The following is a 21,497-nucleotide window of genomic DNA, read 5'->3' on the forward strand; positions in this document are numbered from 1 at the left end:
GCGCCAATACGGATTTTTGAGAGCTGAATTGCAATGAACTGTTTTTCAGAAGTGCTGAGCACCTCCAGCTGCCACTGACTTCATGAAAAATACTGCGCACCCTTAATCTCAGGAGAGTGGGCCATGCCTCTGTAAGTGGACATGTGTGCTGGCAGCTGAGTTTTTGCACATAGTTTATTAAGACCTGTGAATAGCAACACCAAGAGTGTTAATGGACAATATTGATATCTTCTGCAACACCAGATTTAGGCTTTGCTTCTACTGGAAGAAAGGGGAGAGAGAACCTGAAAAATGAGACTTTGTCACCAAACAGATGAAAGTGCAGAATTTCAAGCAGCTGGATGGGGCTGGATTGTGAATTTGGGTTGGCCATTGGAGATATTTTATTCTGCAAGACTAAGCATTGTCTCATGGATGTCGTGGTTTAAATCTGCACTGAGAATACACCTAGGCACCTCACAGCTGGTGGAGAGAGCGCTCAGTGTAAGCAGTGGTTTCCCTTGGTGTTACTGTAGAAATCCCCCAAGTAAATAAAATCTTCAAAATTTACACACACCCCAAATTTCTTTTCTTTTTCTTTTTTTGGGCGTGTGAGAGAAAGGGAGAAGAAGAGAGAACCAAGAATGGAATACTTTTTTGTGGTGCAGGGAGCTCTTTTTCATTTAGTTGCTGTAACCCCTTCCCTCACTGCTGAATCTCACCTGCGTCATGACATCTCATTTAGGGCCTTTGCTTGCTCATTTCTTACTCCTCCCACAAATCCTCTCTCCTCACTGCTTGCAATTCAGAAATGATCTCTCAAAGTTGTATCCATAATGGCTGAGCAAACAGTCACTCTTTCCTGGCTATCACAGCTGTATGCAGATAGATGTGGGATAATTAATAATGCATATTTATTCTGTTTGGAAGAACAATGGCAAAAGTGATGAGCACAGAACTCCCATGGATGTTACTCTGCGATATCTTTTAGCCCTGAGTGCTTCAAGCCATCCCCTATTAATGAAACAACCATTTCCCAGAAGCAGACACATTTTATGTCAAGTCTTTCCCATTTCTAACCACAGGGGCAAATCCCTTGCTGTTTTGATTCTTAGTGTTAGCACCCATTCATGTTCTGGAAACACTATCTCAGGGCTTAAGTGGTGCATCGGACCTGTGCACATGGGTGAATTTCACTCTGAATCTTTTATGGAGGATGAACATTGACAAGCAATAATCTTTGAAATGCTGTTGCCTGTGTGGTGTATCGAGTCTAACCTCTGTGAGCTAGCAGCCACTAGTAGGTGACATGGTTGCAAACACTTTAGTGGGTCTGACTTTCATCTAGCATGGGACATTGGTGGCACACTGTGGGAGAACTGACAGACACAGGCACAGCAGACTATTGTAGATAGCATAGCACTGATGCATATTCTTCCTAACACCAACATTGATGGATATTTCTCTAAACACACAGCACAACCTCTTCTTGTGTGTCTGATTTGTGCGTGTGTGTGCGTGCGTGCGCGCGCCACTGCCTTGCCTTGGGAATAAGGTAATGGTTTTTTTTCAAACAGCAGACCCCAGTTGGTGTTATGAGGTGGCTGTCTATTATAGCGGAGATGCCTTAGCATAAATCTTAGACCAAGATTTATCTTATTTGGCATACCACATCAAGAAAGAGTTTTGAGTGCACTGCAATATTAGCACAAGACACAAATCCAGGCAACAAGAATTGTAATCTGCTTCTCCTTTTCCCCCATTCCTAGAAAAGAAACATTTACTGGATTTCTTTTTTCAGATCAATATGGCCCCAAACCCAGGGTGCATTAAATGTCAATTATCTGTACAGGGATATGGAGAATTCACTTTACTATGAGAGAAATCAATGACTTAAGTAACCATGGATTTGCTTTTTGATGTTTCATTGAAGAATTAAATTGAAAGTGATTGATGTTTGATGGCATTACATAATCTTTTAGCCAATCACGAGTTTCTTTCTATTTCCTCTCAATGAGATTATTCCTGATTTATGGATATAACATCCATCTCTGACATTCACTGTCTCTACTGTCATACACCTTTAGGCTGTTCCCATGTTGTGCCACCATCTATAGCTCTGTTCTTCTTTCAGTCAGGGGAGTTACATGGGTGTAAATGAGGGCAAGGTTTGGACCTTATTGTGGAAGTAGGCTCTTGACTTACTCATGTATCTAAACTCATTCCATTTAGGATTGCCCATTGCAATTCAGTCTGTTCCACCATATGTTTAGCTGTGCCACACCTGAAGAAGAGCTCTGTATAAGCTCAGAAGCGTGTCTCTTTCACCAACAAAAGTTGAGCCAATAAAAGATAGTACCTCATCCACATTATCTCATTGCAATTTAAGTTGGTTGCACAGAGAATTATTTTAATTAGCTAGGATGGATATCTTTTGACAGAGGAATAAAGGTTGTATAGTGACACGTTCAAGAATCATGATAGTGAGGTTTCAAAGGATTTGGCATCAGCTATTCCCTTTCAAAACATGAAAAGATTTTTGAAATGTACATGGCAAAATCAGACAGAGCAGTCAGACTGAGAATTGGCTATATAGCAAGTACCCCTATCTTAAAGAATAATGAGCAGCTAAGAAAGACTGCACACACTGAAGGAATAATGGACCCCATTAACAAAGATGATTAGTAATCATAACATTTTATTTATATAGCATCCATTTACCCAAGCATCCTTCTATGTACACTACACTAAAACAAATATAGCATACATGGCTAAAGCCCTATGGGTTTGCAATACCAAACATTAAATCGGCAAAGAGACCCATGCACCTCTTCGAGAGAATATGCCACAGCTTTAGTGGGTACCACACTGGCAAAATAAAACAATCCTTGTCAAGAGCACAGTGGTTACACCAATATATCTGTTCTAATTTTAGTTTTAAATGCAGCAGCTCTGTATTGCCTGTAAATTGTTAGATTTTATTTAGCTATAATTCTTGAATGAGCAGCAATTGACTCAAGTGCTTAGTCTTTCTAACACTCACCCGTTGGTTTCCTTTGACAATAAGCCCATAGGTACAGGATGTTTGAGTTAAGAATTTGTTTGTAATCCCATCACTCTGGGAGCTAGCCCTGCAACTCCCACCAGATGGTGCTATATCCCTATCATTCTTCACCGGGTGGTGCCATAATTCCATCCCTTGTCACCAGATGATGCTGTTGTATGAATCTGTTATAGCTCACCCTGCTATATAGACAATGACATGCTTGCCCAGTGACGCTTCCAATCCTATACATTAATGAACACATTTTTAAAGCCTCTTTTTAAAGCTAGTCTTGGTTCCAGAACCTGTGACTATTGACATAGTCTGAGGTGCCTTCGTTGTGCTGAAGATTCTATGAGGTGGGACACTCCCCACCTCAAAGTTACCATCACACTCACAGTGATGCCTGCCCTGATCGCCTCTAGACTGTCCCTGTCATGCAGCATCCCGAGGGGCTCCTACAGTGGAAATCTGGAGTTTTTCTAATGGGTACGATGTAGCATGACTCTCTTGTGGTTGCAGGAGTGAAAGGCCCAGTGTCTGAACTGAGATATTAATTAAAGAGAAGGGGCAGAGATGTCCTAATAGGAAGCTAGGGAGTCTCTCCTCTAGGGTGACCAGACAGCAAGTGTGAAAAATCGGGACGGGGATGAGGGGTAATGGATGCCTAAATAAGACAAAGCCACAAATACTGGGACTGTCCCTATAAAATCGGGACAGCTGATCACTCTAATCTCCTACCTACAGCCCCTCCCTTCTGCTGAGATGTTTTGAAAATACAAGTGCAAGTCATTGGGTGCAGCCTAATGCATTCAAAAGGCAACACATTCAGCAGAAGTTTTATGAACCAGAAATAAAAGCTGCACCAGCAGGGTTGGTTTAGCAGCATCCACAGAGGTGCAAAGAGCAGTTCAAGAAGCAGGGAAATTCTGCCCCTTGATCTTCTTTGGAATTGAAAGTCTGGACAGCTTGTAAATTGTGAGCCATAATTCACTGCAGAGCTCAAACACACACATAGCTCACAGGCCAGAATGCCTGCCCTCACCCAGGTATTTCTCCCGCTCCAATGGTTCCACTGAGCACCAGATGTTTCACATGACAGGCTTGCTTTCTGAAGCTATTTTTACATGTGTGTGCCTGCATAATGCAGCACTGGGCCTCTAGACAACAGCAATCAGGGACCTCAGGGTAACAGCGAATATGGTGGTAGGTCTAGACAGCAACACCCAGAAACTCAGAGAATGGAATGCCAGTTTGTTCGTACCGGCGCACACATCCCCATATGGCTGAGCTAGCAGGGCTGCTCTTTCAGCTCACAGGGTAGAGTTGTAGTGCTGAAGATGGTTCGCTTGTATACTGAATACTGCCCTTTAGTATGTTCACATTATGATACAGTCTACTGACAGGCAGAATCACAGCCTATCTTTTTCAGAGAGCCACCCTGCTTCATTTGGTGTGCAGGACGAACAGTGGATGAGACTGGAACCCAGAGCACACCGGTTTCACTCAGTGCAGAAGCCAGATGATGTGAATGGACTGAGGTAATAGGCTGCCAAAAGAGGTAGGTTTGCTTGTAGTTAAGGCACTAGACTCAAGACTGGGATTTAGGCTCTTTTCCTGCCTCATCCACAGATGCTGAGCCCTTGGGCAAGTTGTTTAAGCCAAAGTTTTCAAGTGTGGACTCCGATTTTGGGTGTCCCAATTTTTGCATTATTCATCCCAGGACCCCAACAAGCAACACAGATAAACATTAGCACAACGCATTTAAACATATTTATTCCTTCAATTACACATACATAAGAGAAGAAAGTTTTGTGCTTTGTGCATCCCTAAGAGTAGGTTCCTTAAACGTGATGTTTGTACTAAAGATCTGACATTGACAATGGTAGTACCATCCTGTGAAATATTCTCTGTGCAGACACTTTGCCATGCTACATGCTATCAGGCAGGCAACCTCACTATATAGAAATGTGCAATTCTGGAGACAGTTAAATAGAGTGGTGAGTGAGTGGAAACTCCTCTGTAATTATCAGTATTAACTCTCTTTGGTGCTTTGCACAGTTCCTGCCCAGTCCATCCATCTTCTGTGCATGCTGCCATGACTATGATCCAATCAGAGCGCCTAAGCCAAGTATAGGTGGACTGGGTTAGTACTCGGGTCAGAGACGTCCTGGGGACTGCTGAAAGTATGACTGGGAATTAAGTAAGTGGCACTCTTTCCTCTAAGTCGATACTGAATTCGTGTCCCAGGCTGGTGCTATAGGGTGCTTTACTGCTGAAGGTGGCAATATTCAGATGAAATATGAAGCCAAACTTTTGCTCTTGCGTGGATCAATCACAAATCACATGGTTCTTTTGGCAAGAGTAGGCTCTTATGTAGAATGTATCTTGCCATGGCCCCATAGTTATATAAAATGTTCCTGGATACAGGAACTGTCTTTCCTACAAGTCTAATCTAGTGTGTAACATGGCTGGGCAGTGCACTCAAACATGAAAATGGCCAGACTGGGTCAGACTAATGATCCATCTAGCCCAGAGTCCTGTCTTCAGACAGTGGCTGGTGCCAGATGCTTCAGAGGGAATGATCAGAACAGAGTAATTTATCGAGTTATTCATTTCCTGTCCTCCAATCACAGTTTCTGGCAGTCAGTGGTTTAGGGACTCCTGGAGCATGGGGTTGTGTCCTTAGTCAACTTGGCTAATAGCCATCTATGCACCTATCCTCCGTGCATTTACCTAATTCTTTTGCAACATTCCAGTCTAGTGGTGGTAGGTGAAGTAACTCATCACACAGTGTGTCTGCAGTGCTTTGGGATCCTTCAGAACAAAATGGGCTATACAAATGGGAGGTATTATGATGTCTAAAGTAAGTTATCACAGGGGTAGCTGTGTTAGTCTGGATCTGTAAAAGCAGCAAAGAGTCCTGTGGCACCTTATAGACTAACAGACGTATTGGAGCATGAGCTTTCGTGGGTGAATATCCCACTTCGTCGGCTGCATAAAGTAAGTTGTAGCCAACTTGTCTGTTGTGCAGAGTCCATCTGCACCTGCACATCTACAACCTGCATTATCCTGAGGGAAAATGGTTTCTGGAAAAACACCTGCCTTTGAAATGGCTCAGTGCTTGGAGTAGATGTGAATCTCAGGGTTTAGCAGTCATTGCTTTGAATATTAGAGGAAGTTATTAATGAAAGCGAATCCGAGCAGATTATGTGTTTATAGAGGGAAAGGAAACAATAGTGCAGGAATGTTTATGCAACAATTCAAATAGAATTGGTTGGCGACACTTCTTATCAATGAATGGTTTTCTGATAAACTCTTCACAAAAAGCTTCATGCATGAAGGAAACAAGAAAAACTATGTGGCATCCGTCCACAAAAATAGAAGGGAAACAGAGTGGTGGTGGAAGGGGGAAGGAGATATTAAGGAAGAGTGATTACATGCAACATCAGAAACTACTGCTCTTAGATTCTCAAAGGGATATTTGGGAAGGGAAGATTCTCTGAGTGAGACTTGTAAAACTGCATAACTTTGGGTGAGAAAGAGACTAAAGAGATATTTCCACAATATATGGCAGGTGCCACTGAATCAGAAATGGACCATCATGTACCAGGGGCACATTGTTTAAAACCCATCCACCTTATTACCACGGTGAAACCTGACCTATACACGTACATACGTGTGTGTGTGTCTTCTTTCCAATTCATCCTGTCATGACTCCATTCTTTTTAGTGAGGTTACACCAGGGATGAATTTGTCCCAAATATTTGATGTATTAACTTCAGCAACACCTGTTTTCCTTGTTAGGCTGGTAGGACTGTCAGAATGGAATTCAAGTCCTAAGTGATGAGTCCTAAGTAGGTAGGGAGAGACAGACAGACCCACCTGTTTCGGCTGTTGGGTAGGTAGGACAAAAGGTAATGCAGTTGGATAATGGAGGTTGCTGTTGACACTCTGGAGTTCAGTTATACCCTTTGCATCTGTTATAAATGAAATAGTTTCATAAGGCTGAGTTGGTCCGGGAACAAATTCTGGAACAGTGCAGGATGCAACACAACTAGGCTTCCCCACACAGCTCTTTCTAAATGCTCACGGTGCCTCATTCCCGTAGCTAAGCACCTCTCAAACATTAACATGTGTCTCCTTACATCACCCCATACAATAGGGAAGTATGATTGTCCGCAGCTCGCAGATGGAGAACTGAGGCATAGAGATGATGCGACTCACCTAACATCACACAAGAAATCTGTACCAGAGCTGGGGTTTGAACACAGTTGTCCTGCGTCTCAGTCCTGTGCCTTAACCAGAAGATCATTCATCATCTCTTATACACAGAGCAACCATGGCTTTTAAACAACAGTTTACCCACACTCTTGTATCTAAAAGTCAGCCACCCTCTCATGGTGATAAGTGCCAGTAACAAAGGGCAGCGTGTCTAAAAATGTGCAATCAACCCAAAGGCAAATGCGACGAGAGAGAAACATCCCATCAAGCTGCACAGTGTGTAGCATCTGGCTCCTTCTCTCTGATGTTTGTTTATTGTATAGCTTAAAAAACAGAAGAAGCACAGTCACACTATTCTAGGAGAAGTTATTAGGAAACCTCATCTTAAAATGGTGGGAAAACCAGAAGCCAAAGAAACAAACATGCAAGGAGAAGCATTTTTTAATTGTGAAAATATTTGTTCGGCCTGTATGAGCTGCAGACTGATGAGTCTCCCTGCAGATATGGCTATCAGTCAACACTGGTGCCTGGCAGAAGAATGAAGCAAGGGACAAGTTTTTAAGTGTGTGGATAAAAGTTGTAGAATGTTTTGGAGAAACCATCCCGCCTCCCCATGTCACAGAGACAGATCTGGGATGAATGAGTTGTCTAGCCCTTCCCACTTTGTGAAGTCATTGGCTGCTTGGGTCTAAGAGGGATTTAAAAAAGGAGAATAATTTGCCTTTGCCTGGGATTTGAGACTGTGAGAGTGCTGAAAGGTTAATCTCTGGGCTGCCACTATGCAGATCTCTTGGGCTCTGTGCTCTATCTGTGTCCTAATCCAAATTGCTGTACGCTCAGTAGAAGGGTGGCAAGTGTTTAAAAATGATGCTACAGAAATCATCCCTGAGATCCCTGAAAATACAGAAACACCAGTGGAGCAGACTAACAGCAACAACAACACAATGAACCAGGCAAAACACGGGGGAAGACAGCCACAGCCGTCTCTGGATCCGAATGGTAAGAAAAATAACTGTTATATTACAGCCTCAGAACCTAACAACTTCCTGTGGGGTTTTCTGTTACCTGCATGAGCATATAGTGATGAACTAACACTTGATAAAGTGCTGTAGAGCTAATGCTGTAGTGATAACAAAGTCAATCTCCTGTTTACCCTTCCCAGTGTTTGCCATGTCATTTCTTAAACAGAGACAAGTAATAATGGTTATTATCCATCAGGGAAATAAGATGTTATCTAGATCTAACAATTTCACATCTACTTAATTATCTATTGGTACTTATGTGGCCCACTGCATAGTAGTATCTCAATGTCTGTTCTGTTACAGAAGTTCTAGTGGCTTTTTTACAACTGCAGGTGGAGTTTAGCACTGTAAAATTATCAGAAATAAATCCATCTAAATAGCTAAGGAGCTATAATCAGAGCAGCTGCAATGTGGCGATGTACGACACTGAATTGGCCTGGGCAAAAGATATTTTTACCATAGCAAGACCACCCAGTAATATTATTGACTGACATGATTTACTGCTGTCCTCATGCTGTAAACACGGTGAGCAGGTATCTGGGGGAGCCCGTCTTCCTTTGAGAACAGAACAGGACAAGGGCTGGGGAAGGAGGTGATAATGAGAGCATTGGTAAATATTCTTAGAGGAACACTCCAATGATGGTTGTTAGCTCAGATGTTTGATTGCGCTGAACTGTGCTAGAGAGAGGTGCTGCTCTTAGTGTCTCATGGGCAGACTCCAGTAGGCAACATAACCCTGTTATTAGCTGTTTAAAGCTTTCACAGAGTTAATCCACAACTGAATGTGATCAGTGGGAGGAGCATTTATTCTTCTGGGGGCTCTCTGTTCTGTAGAGCGGCAACTTGGACTGATCCTTTAAACAGAACCAACAATATCAGGAGGCATCCCAAAAGAAGCTCAGCATGGTACCAGGGCATTCGGCTAAGGATCCGACAGCACCAATGGCTCAGAAACGCAAGTGCTTGGGCTGGGGAAGGGGAGAGTTGCCACCAGCACTGTCAAGAAAAAAAGAGTTTAAAAGTGAATTCCGTGCTGGCAAAAGGTGCCAGATTGATCCCTACAGATTGAAATGGGTTTAGTCCCAGAGCAGATGGAGGGCAGAATTCCCACATCCACTGTGCCTCACATGCCTCACTTTGAAGGAGTCCTCCTCTAGGGGAGATTAAAGGTGAGAAGGGAATTAAGTCTCCACTCAGGGTCCATTCAGTCCCTGGCCTCTGTGCTGAGGCTCTCAGGAAGGGGACTAAATCATGCTGTCTCTGAGGGTTCTCTGGGATGGTGGTTCGGAAACTGGACTGAGACCCCCAAACTTATCACAAACATGGGGCCAGAAAAATATTTTTAAAAACACAAGCACCCCTTTTCTTTCTCTGAGTGGGGTCAAATTCAAAGGTTTTAATAACATCCCAGCATCATGACAGGGCACAATTCCCTCCTCCCAGCCCCTCCCGGCCACAGTCCCATGGAATGCTCCTGCCCAGGCCCAGCACTAGCTGCCCTCCCTAGCAGCAGGCCACTTAGCAGATCCAGGATCTTCAAGGGATGAATTTGTCTTGCTGTTGGGAAGAAAGTTTGACTTTTGGGAGTGTCTCTCACTATCTTAGTCTGCCTTCCTGCCACCTATAGGAACACTTAAGACTCTGAGGGGGGATTTTTATTTCATGATCCCTCAAAGAGACTTGGGGTTCTCTCGAGGAATGCCATGCACTTGTATAGCTGCATCAGTGTCTTTAGTGGAGTAGGGTAGGGGTAGTAATCAGAGCCACAGTGCAATAGATGTTGTCCCACCCAGAAATGAGGCTACTGAGACTAGCGCCGATATGGCATCATGTGGGGTCAGCGTGCATGTAACATGGAAGGATGTGTGTCGACCGAAGCAGCACATGTCTGAGGCATGTGCTAAGGTGTCTAATATAGCAGTATGTATGTGCCCCACTGCTGAGCTGGCATAAAAGGCCAGAGTCTGAAACATTAAGACTACCTGAGTCAAAACTCAATTTCTTAAATGCTCAGGAAATGTGTGAGTATAAAATATCTGATTAACCTGTCTCACTAAATCATACAGGGTCTCAGTATCAGCATGTTAACTACAATACTAGACCAAAAAATGTTTAATCTGGTAAATGCAGACTTTAGAATTGCTAAAATATGAAGCTGCAAAATCTATATTTGCATGACTCTAGCCTCCTCCCAACTACTCATGTGTTTAAAGTTAAGCTTGTGCAAGTGTTTACAGGGTTGGGGGCCTAAGTCTGAATGAATAGACATCCCGTATATCCAGAAAGCAGATCTCTGCTGGGTTAAAAAACATGCTGGTTCTGTAGCATAGAGGGAAATCCTCAAAAATTCACTGAGAGAAATGTGAGTCTAAAAAACATTGCACCACTAAGGAATTCAGAATTAAAGCTACTAGTCTCCTTTGGTGGCCTTAGCAGAGATGTGCCTTTTTCACAGCAAGGAGAAGAGACGACAACGGCCTTCTCTTTGGCTTTCCACCTTTGTAGGTTTTTGTCATAATTAAATTCTCGTCTGTGCTCCATGTATTTCTTTTGCTTAGACTAGAGGAATAAGTGTGTTCAGATACATGAAGTTCAAGCCCTTATTTGCTAAGCAGTCTTCACAATCAAGCTGCATATATTCCAAACATGTAGCTAAGCACATTGGTTGAACAAAGACAGAAAGAAACCCTCATGGAGATAGTGCTCTTCCCCTTGCTAATGATAAATGCATCTGCAGCATCAATTATTTAACTGGAAAGTTCTTTGCCTATGAAAGGAGCTTTTCTAAATCCTTAGAGCAAAAATCTCATATTTTCTATTGTGTCCCTTGCCTCTGGCAATCTATTAAAGCACAAGCAAAAGCCTGGTAAGGTTTCTAATTTGGCAGACGATGCCTCTGTCTGACCGAAGGAAATGACATGGATAATGTGGGATTAGAACAGAGAGTGGGAGGTCAGGAATGCCAAATAAGTGGTGAATTAATGGGTTCTCCGAGAGGTGGGAACTCCATCCTTAGTCACAGTTCCCATCTGCTAGTTTCCTTATTGTTCTTGTTATCCGTCATGTGACACTACAAGGGACTCTGGAGATCAGAACAAGGAGACCTGTAGCATGTCTGATGCTGGGCAGAAACCTTTGCAGGGATCCATGGCCCTTTACAGAAAACAGAGGGGACAAAGTCTGCACTCGTTCACACCTGTGCAGGCCGGCTAAGTAAGGGTGGAGTGGCAGAAGTGCAGGCAGAATTTGGCTATAAGAATTTTTATTTTGATTTTCACCAAAACTTTGGACCAGGTTTTGCTCTTGCTCACTCCAGTTTAAATCCAAAGTGAGCAACTGAGCTCAATGGAGTTAAACTAGTGTAACTGAGAGAAGGTTTTTAGCCCACAGGTGTCATGAAGGGGCAGAATCTGAGTTTGTTGGTTCTCTATTGCCCTCCTGCAGCTCACCCCCAGAGACTCCAGTGGTGTTACTCCAGAATCATGCAGGTGGAAATTAGCAAAATTTAACCCTTAAGCATCTTTATTTCTGCCCTGAGAGGTCAGTGCTTAGGGCTGTTCTGATTCCTGCCTCAGCTTCCTGCACATCCTCTTTGCTTCCTTTTTAGCACACACGTTTTCCCATGTAGCACCTGATATGCCTTTTTCCTACCTGCCCTGCAGGTTTTAATCTCTTGTTTATACAAATACTGAGCTGCAATATCCACTGTAGTACTGGGGTGTTTGGATGCAGGGTTTGGTGCAGAGCCAGCTCTTATTGTTCAATTTCTGAATGATAAACAGATGCTTCTTTATGCCAATACCAGCCTCTCTCCTGCCTGGTGTTCAGCTTCCTGGGTAGGAGAGAACTGTACCTGAAATTTCCAGGTGATGCTCGATTGACTCTAACCATCTCTTTGGTGGCTTTATTAGCACAATTTTGGATAAAAATGTGCTGGTTTAAAGGTCCTGGAGCTGGATTTCAGCTGCAGCATGAGGCTAGAGGCACAATGAACAAGAAGGGATGGAGATGCCTGTAACTAGTTTGTTTTTTCTTTGCAGATGCCTCAGATTTCAGCTGCAGAGAGCTGCGCTACACACGGTATGTCATTGATGGGCCCTGCCGCAGCTTCAAGCCCATAAAGGAGCTGGTCTGCTCAGGCCAGTGTTTCCCCTCCCACCTCCTCCCTAACTCTATTGGCAGAGGAAAGTGGTGGCGCCAGAATGCCCTGGATTACCGCTGCATTCCCGCGCACGCTCGCACTCAGCGCATCCAGCTGGCCTGCCCCCAAGAAGAGACTCGGACTTACAAAATCCGAGCTGTCACCGCATGTAAATGCAAGCGCTACACTCGCTACCACAACCAGTCTGAGCTGAAGGACTTCGGGAAGGAAACCATCAGGCCTCAGAAAAACAAGAAGCCTCGTCTCTCCAGAGCAAGGGGCAGCAAATCCAACCAGCCTGAACTAGAAAATGCCTATTAGAAGGTTCCTTCTGAGAGGTACCGCCCAACAGCTCTGGATATTTTGCATTTCATCAAATGGCAGAGACAGAGAGGCCACAGAGTAAGGTTCTGAATGCAGTGGAATCCCATTCCTCCTGCAACGCTAGGTCCAGGGCTCGCATAGTCAAAACCTATCAGATTCTAGCAGCTGTGGTCTGATGAAAGAGAGAAATTGAGCTGGTGGGAGCAGCACCTAAATTCAATCTGAAAGGAGAGTTAGCCTGGGAATTTGCATGGGGTTTTGTGGTGTGCACACTAAGGAAGGCAGAGGAAGCAAAGGTATTATGGTGACTGTTCCATATATTACACTTTGCAAGAGGTCATTATCCTTATTTTGTCTGAACAGAGCCTTGAAAGCCCTCTCAAAACCACTTCAGGCAGGACAAGAACGAGAGTAGGGAAACAACAGGAGAAGAGTCAGAAAGCTTTGTCTGAGTTTTAGGAAGTAGCAATAGCAGACTAAGGACATTCAAATGTTTTAGTGAAAGAGAATAAAGTCCTGCCAGATTTCTGCATGCCCAAGTAATTGCCTCAAATGAGGAGAAACATGAATCAAACATGAAATTTGTGATCCCAAAGTGCAAGTATAAATGTGAATCTGAGCCATTCCATATCTTTACTCTTATAGTACAAGACTCAACAGATTTAAGTTTGAGATTTGACACCATCAGAAATGACTTTGGGATATTGAAACCAATCCTGCTCAGTTGCTGGAGAGTGAGGCAGATGGCCACATGGAGGCCCCTCCCAAACCCCATAACTCTATGATGTTCATCTTTTAAACAGATACATGGAGGGCCATACAGATTTTTTCTAGAGTTTTTCAAACTACTTCTAACACAACTGAATAATTTACAGTGAGGGCCAATAGGAAGGATACTGAGTATTTGCCTTACTCTTCCAAAAGCAAATTAACTTTAGCATCAAAGCTGAGATGTCAGCTTCTTATGTTCTCTGTTCTGCAAAGTCTGGATCATCTGACCATATGCTCTGTTTTGCTGGACTGGGCATGGCAGGTTCTGAGGGTAAGGTGCTGGTTCCATATTAGAGTGAGCCTATGCTAATTTGAAAACCAGTGAATTCCTTCTGAGAAGCCTTGGCTATGTGCAGTTCAGTTTGACAGTGTCTTTCCTTTTAAATAGCTTCACACCATTCCCACATGTGTTTGTGTTTTTACATTAAAGGGTATTATTGGAAAGTTAATATTCAAATGCTGTACATATGCTTTAGGACTGCAAACCGTAGTATCACATAATCCAAAATTTAATTCCTTGCTGTTCTTATTTTCTTTGTAGAGTTGACATAAAAATCTTCTAAGATGTGATTTTAAAACTTTGGTAGATTTTGCAACTATTTTAAGTGGAACCAGAATCTAAATGTGAAAGCTATTGTTTCAAAGAGTAAGTTACATATTTATTTTCTCATGTAAATTATTTATGCAAATTTTTTTCTTGTAGAGAATGAGAAGTAATACTGCTTGCAAAATGCTAGTCTGTTATTTCAGATTTTAAATATATTGTTAATAAAGTACTGACAATGAGTAATTACAGGAAAGACTTGTGTTAATTTTTAAGTCACAGTGCAAAGAAAGCCTGATGCAAAGCTACTGGGATCTGGTTCTCATAGCTGCAGTGAAGTCTATAATGAACAACCAGTTCAACATACCCTTCAATCTAAGAAGCAAATTCTTCAGTTCCCAAGAGTGTCAAAGCCTATGTGTGCCACTTAGTGCAGCACAGTTCTCTCTCATTGTAGTCCTCAGCCAGCTCCCTCTAACAATTCACAGCACAGAACAGGGTCTGGCTCCAACTAGTGAACCACACTTCTCTGCCCTAGAGCACTAAGATCTTGAATCTGGTTTCACACATTATGACCTAGGTCACTAGAGGAATGCAGTGTCTCCAATACACCAGACATTTCCAGGAGAAGCACAGCCTGGGCAGTGAAGTCGTTCAGTGGTGTTTCAACCTACTTTAATTCTCTTCCTCCTCAGGGAAGGAAAGGCTCTGCAGAATTCAACTGCCCTCCAACTGGATGGTGCCTCCTGGCTCAAACATTCACCAGCTGATAAAGCCACCAAAAGAACAGTAAGGCCATGAGCTTTCAAGTTGTTCCAAACTCTCTCATTGTGAAAATGGGGAAATCCCTTTGCTTAAATAACCAAGCAGCAATTGGCTTTCCAATATTTCTGGATACAGTGTACTCGTGTCTGCCCTCACTTCTGCACGTCAGCCGCCCTTAAAGAATATGGGAGTTGCATCCATGTAACTGAAGGCCTGGCCGAGTACATCCGATTTGCATGTCCATTCACTGTGAATTTCAATGCAGTAGATAGTGCTGGGCAGGACTAGAACAGCCAGCTCGTAAGGCAGCCCTTCACAGTAGCCCGTGAATACTGCTCCTTGTTGCTAATTCAAAGCTTCGGTGTGGAAACTGGACACAGAGTTTGCTGGATACTTGAGCCAAATTTTTCAGAAGTGATCTTTAATTTTAGGTCCCTCATTTGTTGTGTCCCCATCGTGAGACCCTTCGGGCCTAATTTTATGAAGGGATGAGCACCCACAATGGGAGCTTGCAGGTGTTAAGATCAGGCCCACGGTGTCTCAAGCTGGGTGCCCAAACACTTAGGCATCCAAAAGTAGAGGACAGTTAAAAAAATGTTTGCCCTGCCAGTCTGTTGCAAAGAGACTTGCCTCCCAGGGTCTGTGTGATGTTTCTTCTGAGACATCATATCTAATTCAAACCCAGAAGATGCATCTTAAAAGTATGGGACCAAATAAAAGCTGAAACAAAATAAAAGCTAGTGCCTGGGCTAGCCTCTTCACTGCCTGTGTTCCAAACTTTCTTCTTCTTTCATAAAACCTTCCACATTGAGCTCTTTAGCTAGGATGCCTCCAGGGCTTTCTGCAGCTGAGCTGTTGTCCAGTGTATTGTAATTGTGTGTCTGGGCACATTTTTCTGTCAAGTCCTGTGTACATTTATGGAACTGGCATGTTACCAGGACAGGGGGTAGGACCTGGCACCATTTTTGTGAACAGCTGGGAAAAGATTAAACTGGAGACCTTTACAGAGATGCTTCTGATGCAGATTCCTGTGAAAAACCCTTCCCCCTCCCCCACCTCACCTCACCTGGTGAGCTGCTTGCAGGGGACCCCCTCCTGCCATTGCTCTTATATTTCTTCATTCTGCTGCTTAAGCAAGAGATTAGGATATAATTCTTATATCTGTCCTACTCCTCTGGAACAGGAAGGAGGATTTACGGAGGCTTCCGATCCTAACAGAGTCCCCCACTGTGCCCAGGTTTGCCCAGATCAGGATAAGCCCAGCAGCGCAAAGGGGCAACTAAGTAAAAAGAACCCCCCCGCCCCCATGGATTTGTGGTTTGTCTTGAGTTGGAAGAATTGCTTGCATAGCTCCTTGTAGGGCAGTAGTACATTTCGGTTCTCCGCTCATGTCACTGACTAATGACCTCCTCTTATTGCCAAAAGCAAGAGCATTGCTAAACTCTGAATACAGGCGTGAAAGGTCAAACTAAACAGTAAAAAAGATCTATTTTCTTTCTTTCATTTAAATTGCTGAAGCACTGCTGTGCACGAGAAACCTGAATAGCCACATGGCATTTGATTGTATACCCTCATCCCCATTTCCTTCCCTTTCTTGCATTACCTATTGCTTCACAACTGTAAACTCCTTGGGGCAAGGACTGGGTTTTCAGACATGTTTACACAGCACCCAGTACAATGGGCCCTGATCCTGATTGGGGCTTCTGGGCGCTGCTGTAATACAAATATTAAATGATATCTCCTTAAGGAGTGTGTGTGTATGCGCGCGACTGCAATAGAAATAATAACTGAAGTGGTTGCAGGAGAGAACTACCACAGTGAAGGGTCTGGAGAAAAAGCCTTAAATGTTCTAATTCACAGAAACATCATTGTCACTGTCTAAAAATCCCAACGCAGGCAGTCCTGAGACTTTGTACTTTCCCCATGTTTTTCCTTGTGTGGAAATAATGATCCAAAGCAGCGAGGAAGCAAAGGGAATTCTCCCACACACCAACACTGGAAAGTCCTGGATTCCTCTTTTCTGCCTTACATTCATTTATTACTATTGCTATTTTATTTCTTGCGCTGCTAAAAGTAAGATTTTTCCAGTGACTATATTGTTCAGTGAAAGAAGAACATTCAGAAGGCACAAACATTCTGCTGACAGTGCCAGGAGTCTTGCATGATTCACCTTTTTAAAACTGTCCTCTTTAGTACATAGTTTCTATCCAGTAAATCCCCAGCCCAGTGGGCTCAGTGTTCATAAGTTCTGCAAACCGGGTTGCAAAATTCATGACGTGCAGAAGAAACAAACATGCATTTTGTTTTTAGCAATATGATGTCAACTTATAATTAGCTTGTTGCACTCAAAGTAGTACAGTATATAGGACTCTAGAACAGGTTTTCTATGGTAAACATGCTCAGGAGGCTTAAATTAACATAGAATATATTTATATGTAGTTTGAATTTAAATAGAGTATGTTGCACAGTTGTAACCTGAAATTTGAAAAAACTGAGGCTCTCCTTAATAGGCAAGTAATGCATCCTACTTTAAAACTAAACCACAGTTTAAAATAAGGTTGGCCCATGTTGCTGTCCTCACAGCATATACAGCCTTCTGATGTTACCCAGAGGACTGTATATGTGCACAGTGCACAGACACAACAGAGTGGTGGCCCTGCTCACCTCTCAGCAATTCTGGCCAAGGGCTTGTAAATGCAGCAAGCCGCATGAGTCAGTCTTGTCCCCCCTTTTGTGTAGCTGCTGGGGGAATCTGTACCATGGCTTGATCTGACACTCTGCTCTGTCTCCTTGTCACCGATCCTAGAGTCTGCTGTTTCTCTGCATTCTTGGAGCCAAGCTTTGGTTTGGGTTCAGCAAGGAACAGAGTGAATGATCTGGAATTGAGCCTCCATGGGAAGGAAGTAATGCAGCCCCTCTAATGCCTGGAATAACCTGCCCTGATCTTGTGCACCATGACCCCACTCCACTGCCCATTAGTGATAATAAAATTACATTTAAAATGAGGAAAAAAACAAAACTAAAAAAATAAAGTCAGAGTGAAGATAAAACACATATGCACAAAGCATGCTCCATATTAAAATAACAATATGAATGATTACCACCATAGGAATGTCAGAGTGTTAAACTTGCCTTTTCCACTGTCTCATGTCATCTCTCTCTATGCCCTGGGTAAATTACATTGTAAACCCTATGGGAAAAGGTAATTTGTCTGTAAAGTGGCAGGCAGTCCAGTGGTGCTGCATTACCATTAAACCAAACTGGTGGGTCAGAAGGATTCATCTAGCGGAATAATAATGTCCAGGATTTGTAGCTCTTTTAATCACCAAAACATTTTACTTATGTTTCACAAGGAGGTGGGGGTATGATTAAGGTTCCTATTTTATATCTGGGGTAACCAAGGCACTAAGAGGTCAGGTGACTTTGCCCAACGTCTCAGGGGAGGGGATGGCACTGTCTGAGACAGGATTAAAGCTAAATTGTTTCTGGCTCCCAGTCCTGTGCTCAGACCACTAGACCAGTGGTCCCCAACCTTTTCGTCTGGCGGGTGCCAGATGAAGTACCGTGGCGGCGGTGGAGCATCCACTGAAATGCTGCCAAATGTCTGCGGCATTTCGGCTGTGACACCTCTCGATGACGCCGCTTGTCAGCAGCAAGCGGCATCATTGAGAGGCGGCGACGCTGAAATGCCGCAGAAATTCAGCAGCATTTCGGCGGATGCTCGACCACCGGCCAGGACATGCGGGCACCATGTTGGGGACCCCTGCACTAGACTGTGTCTCCCTGTAAGGAATGGGGGGGTAGGGGTGGGATGGGGAAGGGCAGTCCTACCCATTTTATGGACTCAGAGCCCTAACGGCTCCTTTGCTGCTCCTGCTGTTTTAGCGCTAGTGTCTTTTCCCACCTGTAGCTGGACAGAAGAAGATTGTGGCTTGATGCCTGTCATCTTCAGGCTGGGTTATTGTAGAGACTCCTGGCAATTCCCATCGTGCTCAGCTACAGTTGTGAGTGCTCAGCAGGTCGTGAAAATCAGGCCCCTTTAAGATCTCCCAAACAGAGGTCCCAAGATCAGAGGCACCCAACGCTCCAGCCTCTTTTGAAAGTTGCCGATGGAAAGAAAAGAAGAAATCTGCAGGATTGGCATGAGAAATACATCTCATATGGCTCTTGTTCAGATAGTGGGCAAAATCTGCTTGTTTCAGGCATTTGTGTCTAGCTCTCTAATCCATCCCTGCCCTTCCTTTTCCCTGGTGCTAGAATGTGCTAACACGTCTCCATTGGTACAAGGGTCTTCTGCTCTACTGACAACGAGAGGGTCACTTTTGTAATGTGAATGACTGTCACTCTCAATTAGCTAGTCAGTGAAGGCATCAGATTCCAGTTGGAATGCTGCTCTGCCACGGTGCCAAAACTGTCAACAAAAATCTCGACAATGGGTAGGCAGCCTGTTTGCTGTCTCTGCTGTATGTCATGCTGACCAGTAGCAGCTCACTGTTTCCATGTGCTCCCCCATGTCTGTTTGTTGCAGCCACCAGTTGTCTCTCATCTTATTCTTAGGTTGCAGACTCTTTGGGCCAGGAACACTCTCTGAAGCTTTGTTATGTGTTTGTTGCCGCATCTAGAACAATGGAGCCCTGAGCCTGGGCTATAGATAATAGTCTCAGAGTGAAGTGGCCCCAGCTAGTCAACTGAGCGCCAAACCTAGAAGTCATATACCTCCTCTCTCAAAGACTCCCACATCTGTCAGGCCCAGGTTGTAGGACTAACCCTCGCAGAACCCTTTCATTCAAGCTCTTCCATGCACTTTCAGGCCTACTCGCAAACCAGAGAATAAAAGTTTATTTACTTAGCGGGTTATCAGGCCTCTAAATTAAACAAACATCTTTATCATGTTGCCAACAATTTAATGCTTGTGGTGTGAGGTTATTTCGATGTCTTAAGAAAACAGCTCAATGCTGGCTGAATAAATAAATGAGGTCGTTCTACATTCATGCTACCAGATTCTTTGGTGTGAAAACTCCCCTGGGGAGAGGCCCTGGGACACAGTGGCTCCTCTGAGACTATTTACATCTGTCACATTCTCTAATCTCTTCTTCCTTCCTTCCTTCCTCTGGTCTATTTCCTTCCCTTTCACTGTAAAACAGGCCAGTATTTAACTCTACTGCTTCCAGCCTGCATCACATGCTCTGCAGGTTGGGTGGGTATTTTTTTAAACCAGAAATAAAGCTCAATTTAAGATAATTACTCTCCCATTTGAAGGGGTTTGCTATTTGCAGGGACTTTTTTTTTCCTAGTCAAATTAGCAGGAAAAGTTGCTTCTAAAAGAGACAGTTTTGTTCTAAAATTGTTCTTCAGAGACAGGGAGGTGCTCAAAGTCTGAAGCTTTTCAGAAATAATTCTCTAGGTATCTAGGAGCAATACTGATTTTGTTAGGTAACCCACTACAAGAGGGTGAGTTCATGCACAAATCATAGTTCAAATACTAAATGGAACAGGGAAACTATGGACCAGTCTGTACAAGGGACACCTGTACTGATTGAGCTACACTGATGTATTACATGGGACTCGGGCTTCTAGATGCATTTACCCTAGGAGTCGGCACTGGTGTAGCTACATCCATACAAGCGTCCCCATAGTGACAGCCCTATAACTTGCCTCCTTCTCCATCAGTTTTTTTGGGGGGAGATGGAGGAGGATGAGTAATGTGTTATGAGCTTGATGTGGGAACTGATCAGTGAAATTCTAGGACGTGGAGGAGGTCAGACTAAATTATCATAATGGCTTCTTCTGCCCTGGAAAGATATGATGCCATGAGAGGGAGCAGTGTGGCATGGAGAAAAACAAATGTAAGAAGGGAAACTCAGGTAATCAGCTTTTGGGGGGGCTTCTCCAAAATTAGCTTCACCCACTGGAGTAGGTCCCAATAAATGAGAACACCATTTATGCAAAGTACATGTTCTCTCTTCTCCTTCTTGCTGATGGTCTGACCTAGGCAAAATCCTGTCCTGGCTCCCTGTGACTCTGAAAAGGTGGGGCGGCAGCAGTGAGCTGGCCATATGGTGAGTCCTAGAGCAACCCTACTAGCACAGGGGAGAAGTGCCTCTGTAGCATGTCGAACTGCACTTTCAAAAGGAACAGAGTATATCCCTGTGGGCCATGCTGCTGACTGCAGTACCCCAGCTTCTAGCTACACCCCAAGACAACAGAACACTCCCAAGGGTGCTGGCATACCAGGGACATGTTAGCTGGGCCCTGTGGCTGGTGCTCAGCAGAGCCTTAACACAGCATGCTTACAAGGGTGGACTAACCTTGTTGCTGCATGAGCCTTCTGGTGCCCCTTCTCCATGTGCAACACAGAACAGGGATTAAGCTCAAGATATGGAATTGGCTGAGCAGACAGCACTTTCCTCTCAGTTTGGGGACAGATCAGAGTCAGTACAGAGGCTTCTAGTATAGCTACGTCTCTGCATATAGTCTCAGGCTGCCTATGGGTTAAACTGGTGCTGTGAGTTAGTTCATCTTTAACTCACAGGCTTCAAGGGTCCTCCTGGGAGCTTAATGCAGGCCAGAATGTTTTTAGAAGCTACATTTTCTAGGCTCAATGTTTGTTGTGTGAATGTCCCTAATGTGGCATCCAGCTCCAGGAGCCAACAGGGTTATCAATAATAAAGCAGGTTTATGCTA

The 21,497-nt window shown here is 43.9% G+C and overlaps 1 protein-coding gene across 1 annotated transcript; it reads left to right on the forward strand.

Moving 5' to 3' along the window:
• Positions 1-7,998: 7,998 nt before the first annotated feature.
• On the forward strand, positions 7,999-14,145 carry SOST (sclerostin). The gene is made up of 2 exons (XM_044999755.1): positions 7,999-8,245; positions 12,309-14,145. The coding sequence occupies exons 1-2, from the start codon at positions 8,026-8,028 to the stop codon at positions 12,728-12,730; spliced, it is 642 nt and encodes a 213-aa protein (XP_044855690.1). The 5' UTR covers positions 7,999-8,025; the 3' UTR covers positions 12,731-14,145.
• The last annotated feature ends 7,352 nt before the right edge of the window (positions 14,146-21,497 follow it).

The sequence above is a fragment of the Mauremys mutica genome, chromosome 25, assembly GCF_020497125.1.
Source record: "Mauremys mutica isolate MM-2020 ecotype Southern chromosome 25, ASM2049712v1, whole genome shotgun sequence".
Lineage (NCBI taxonomy): Eukaryota > Metazoa > Chordata > Testudines > Geoemydidae > Mauremys > Mauremys mutica.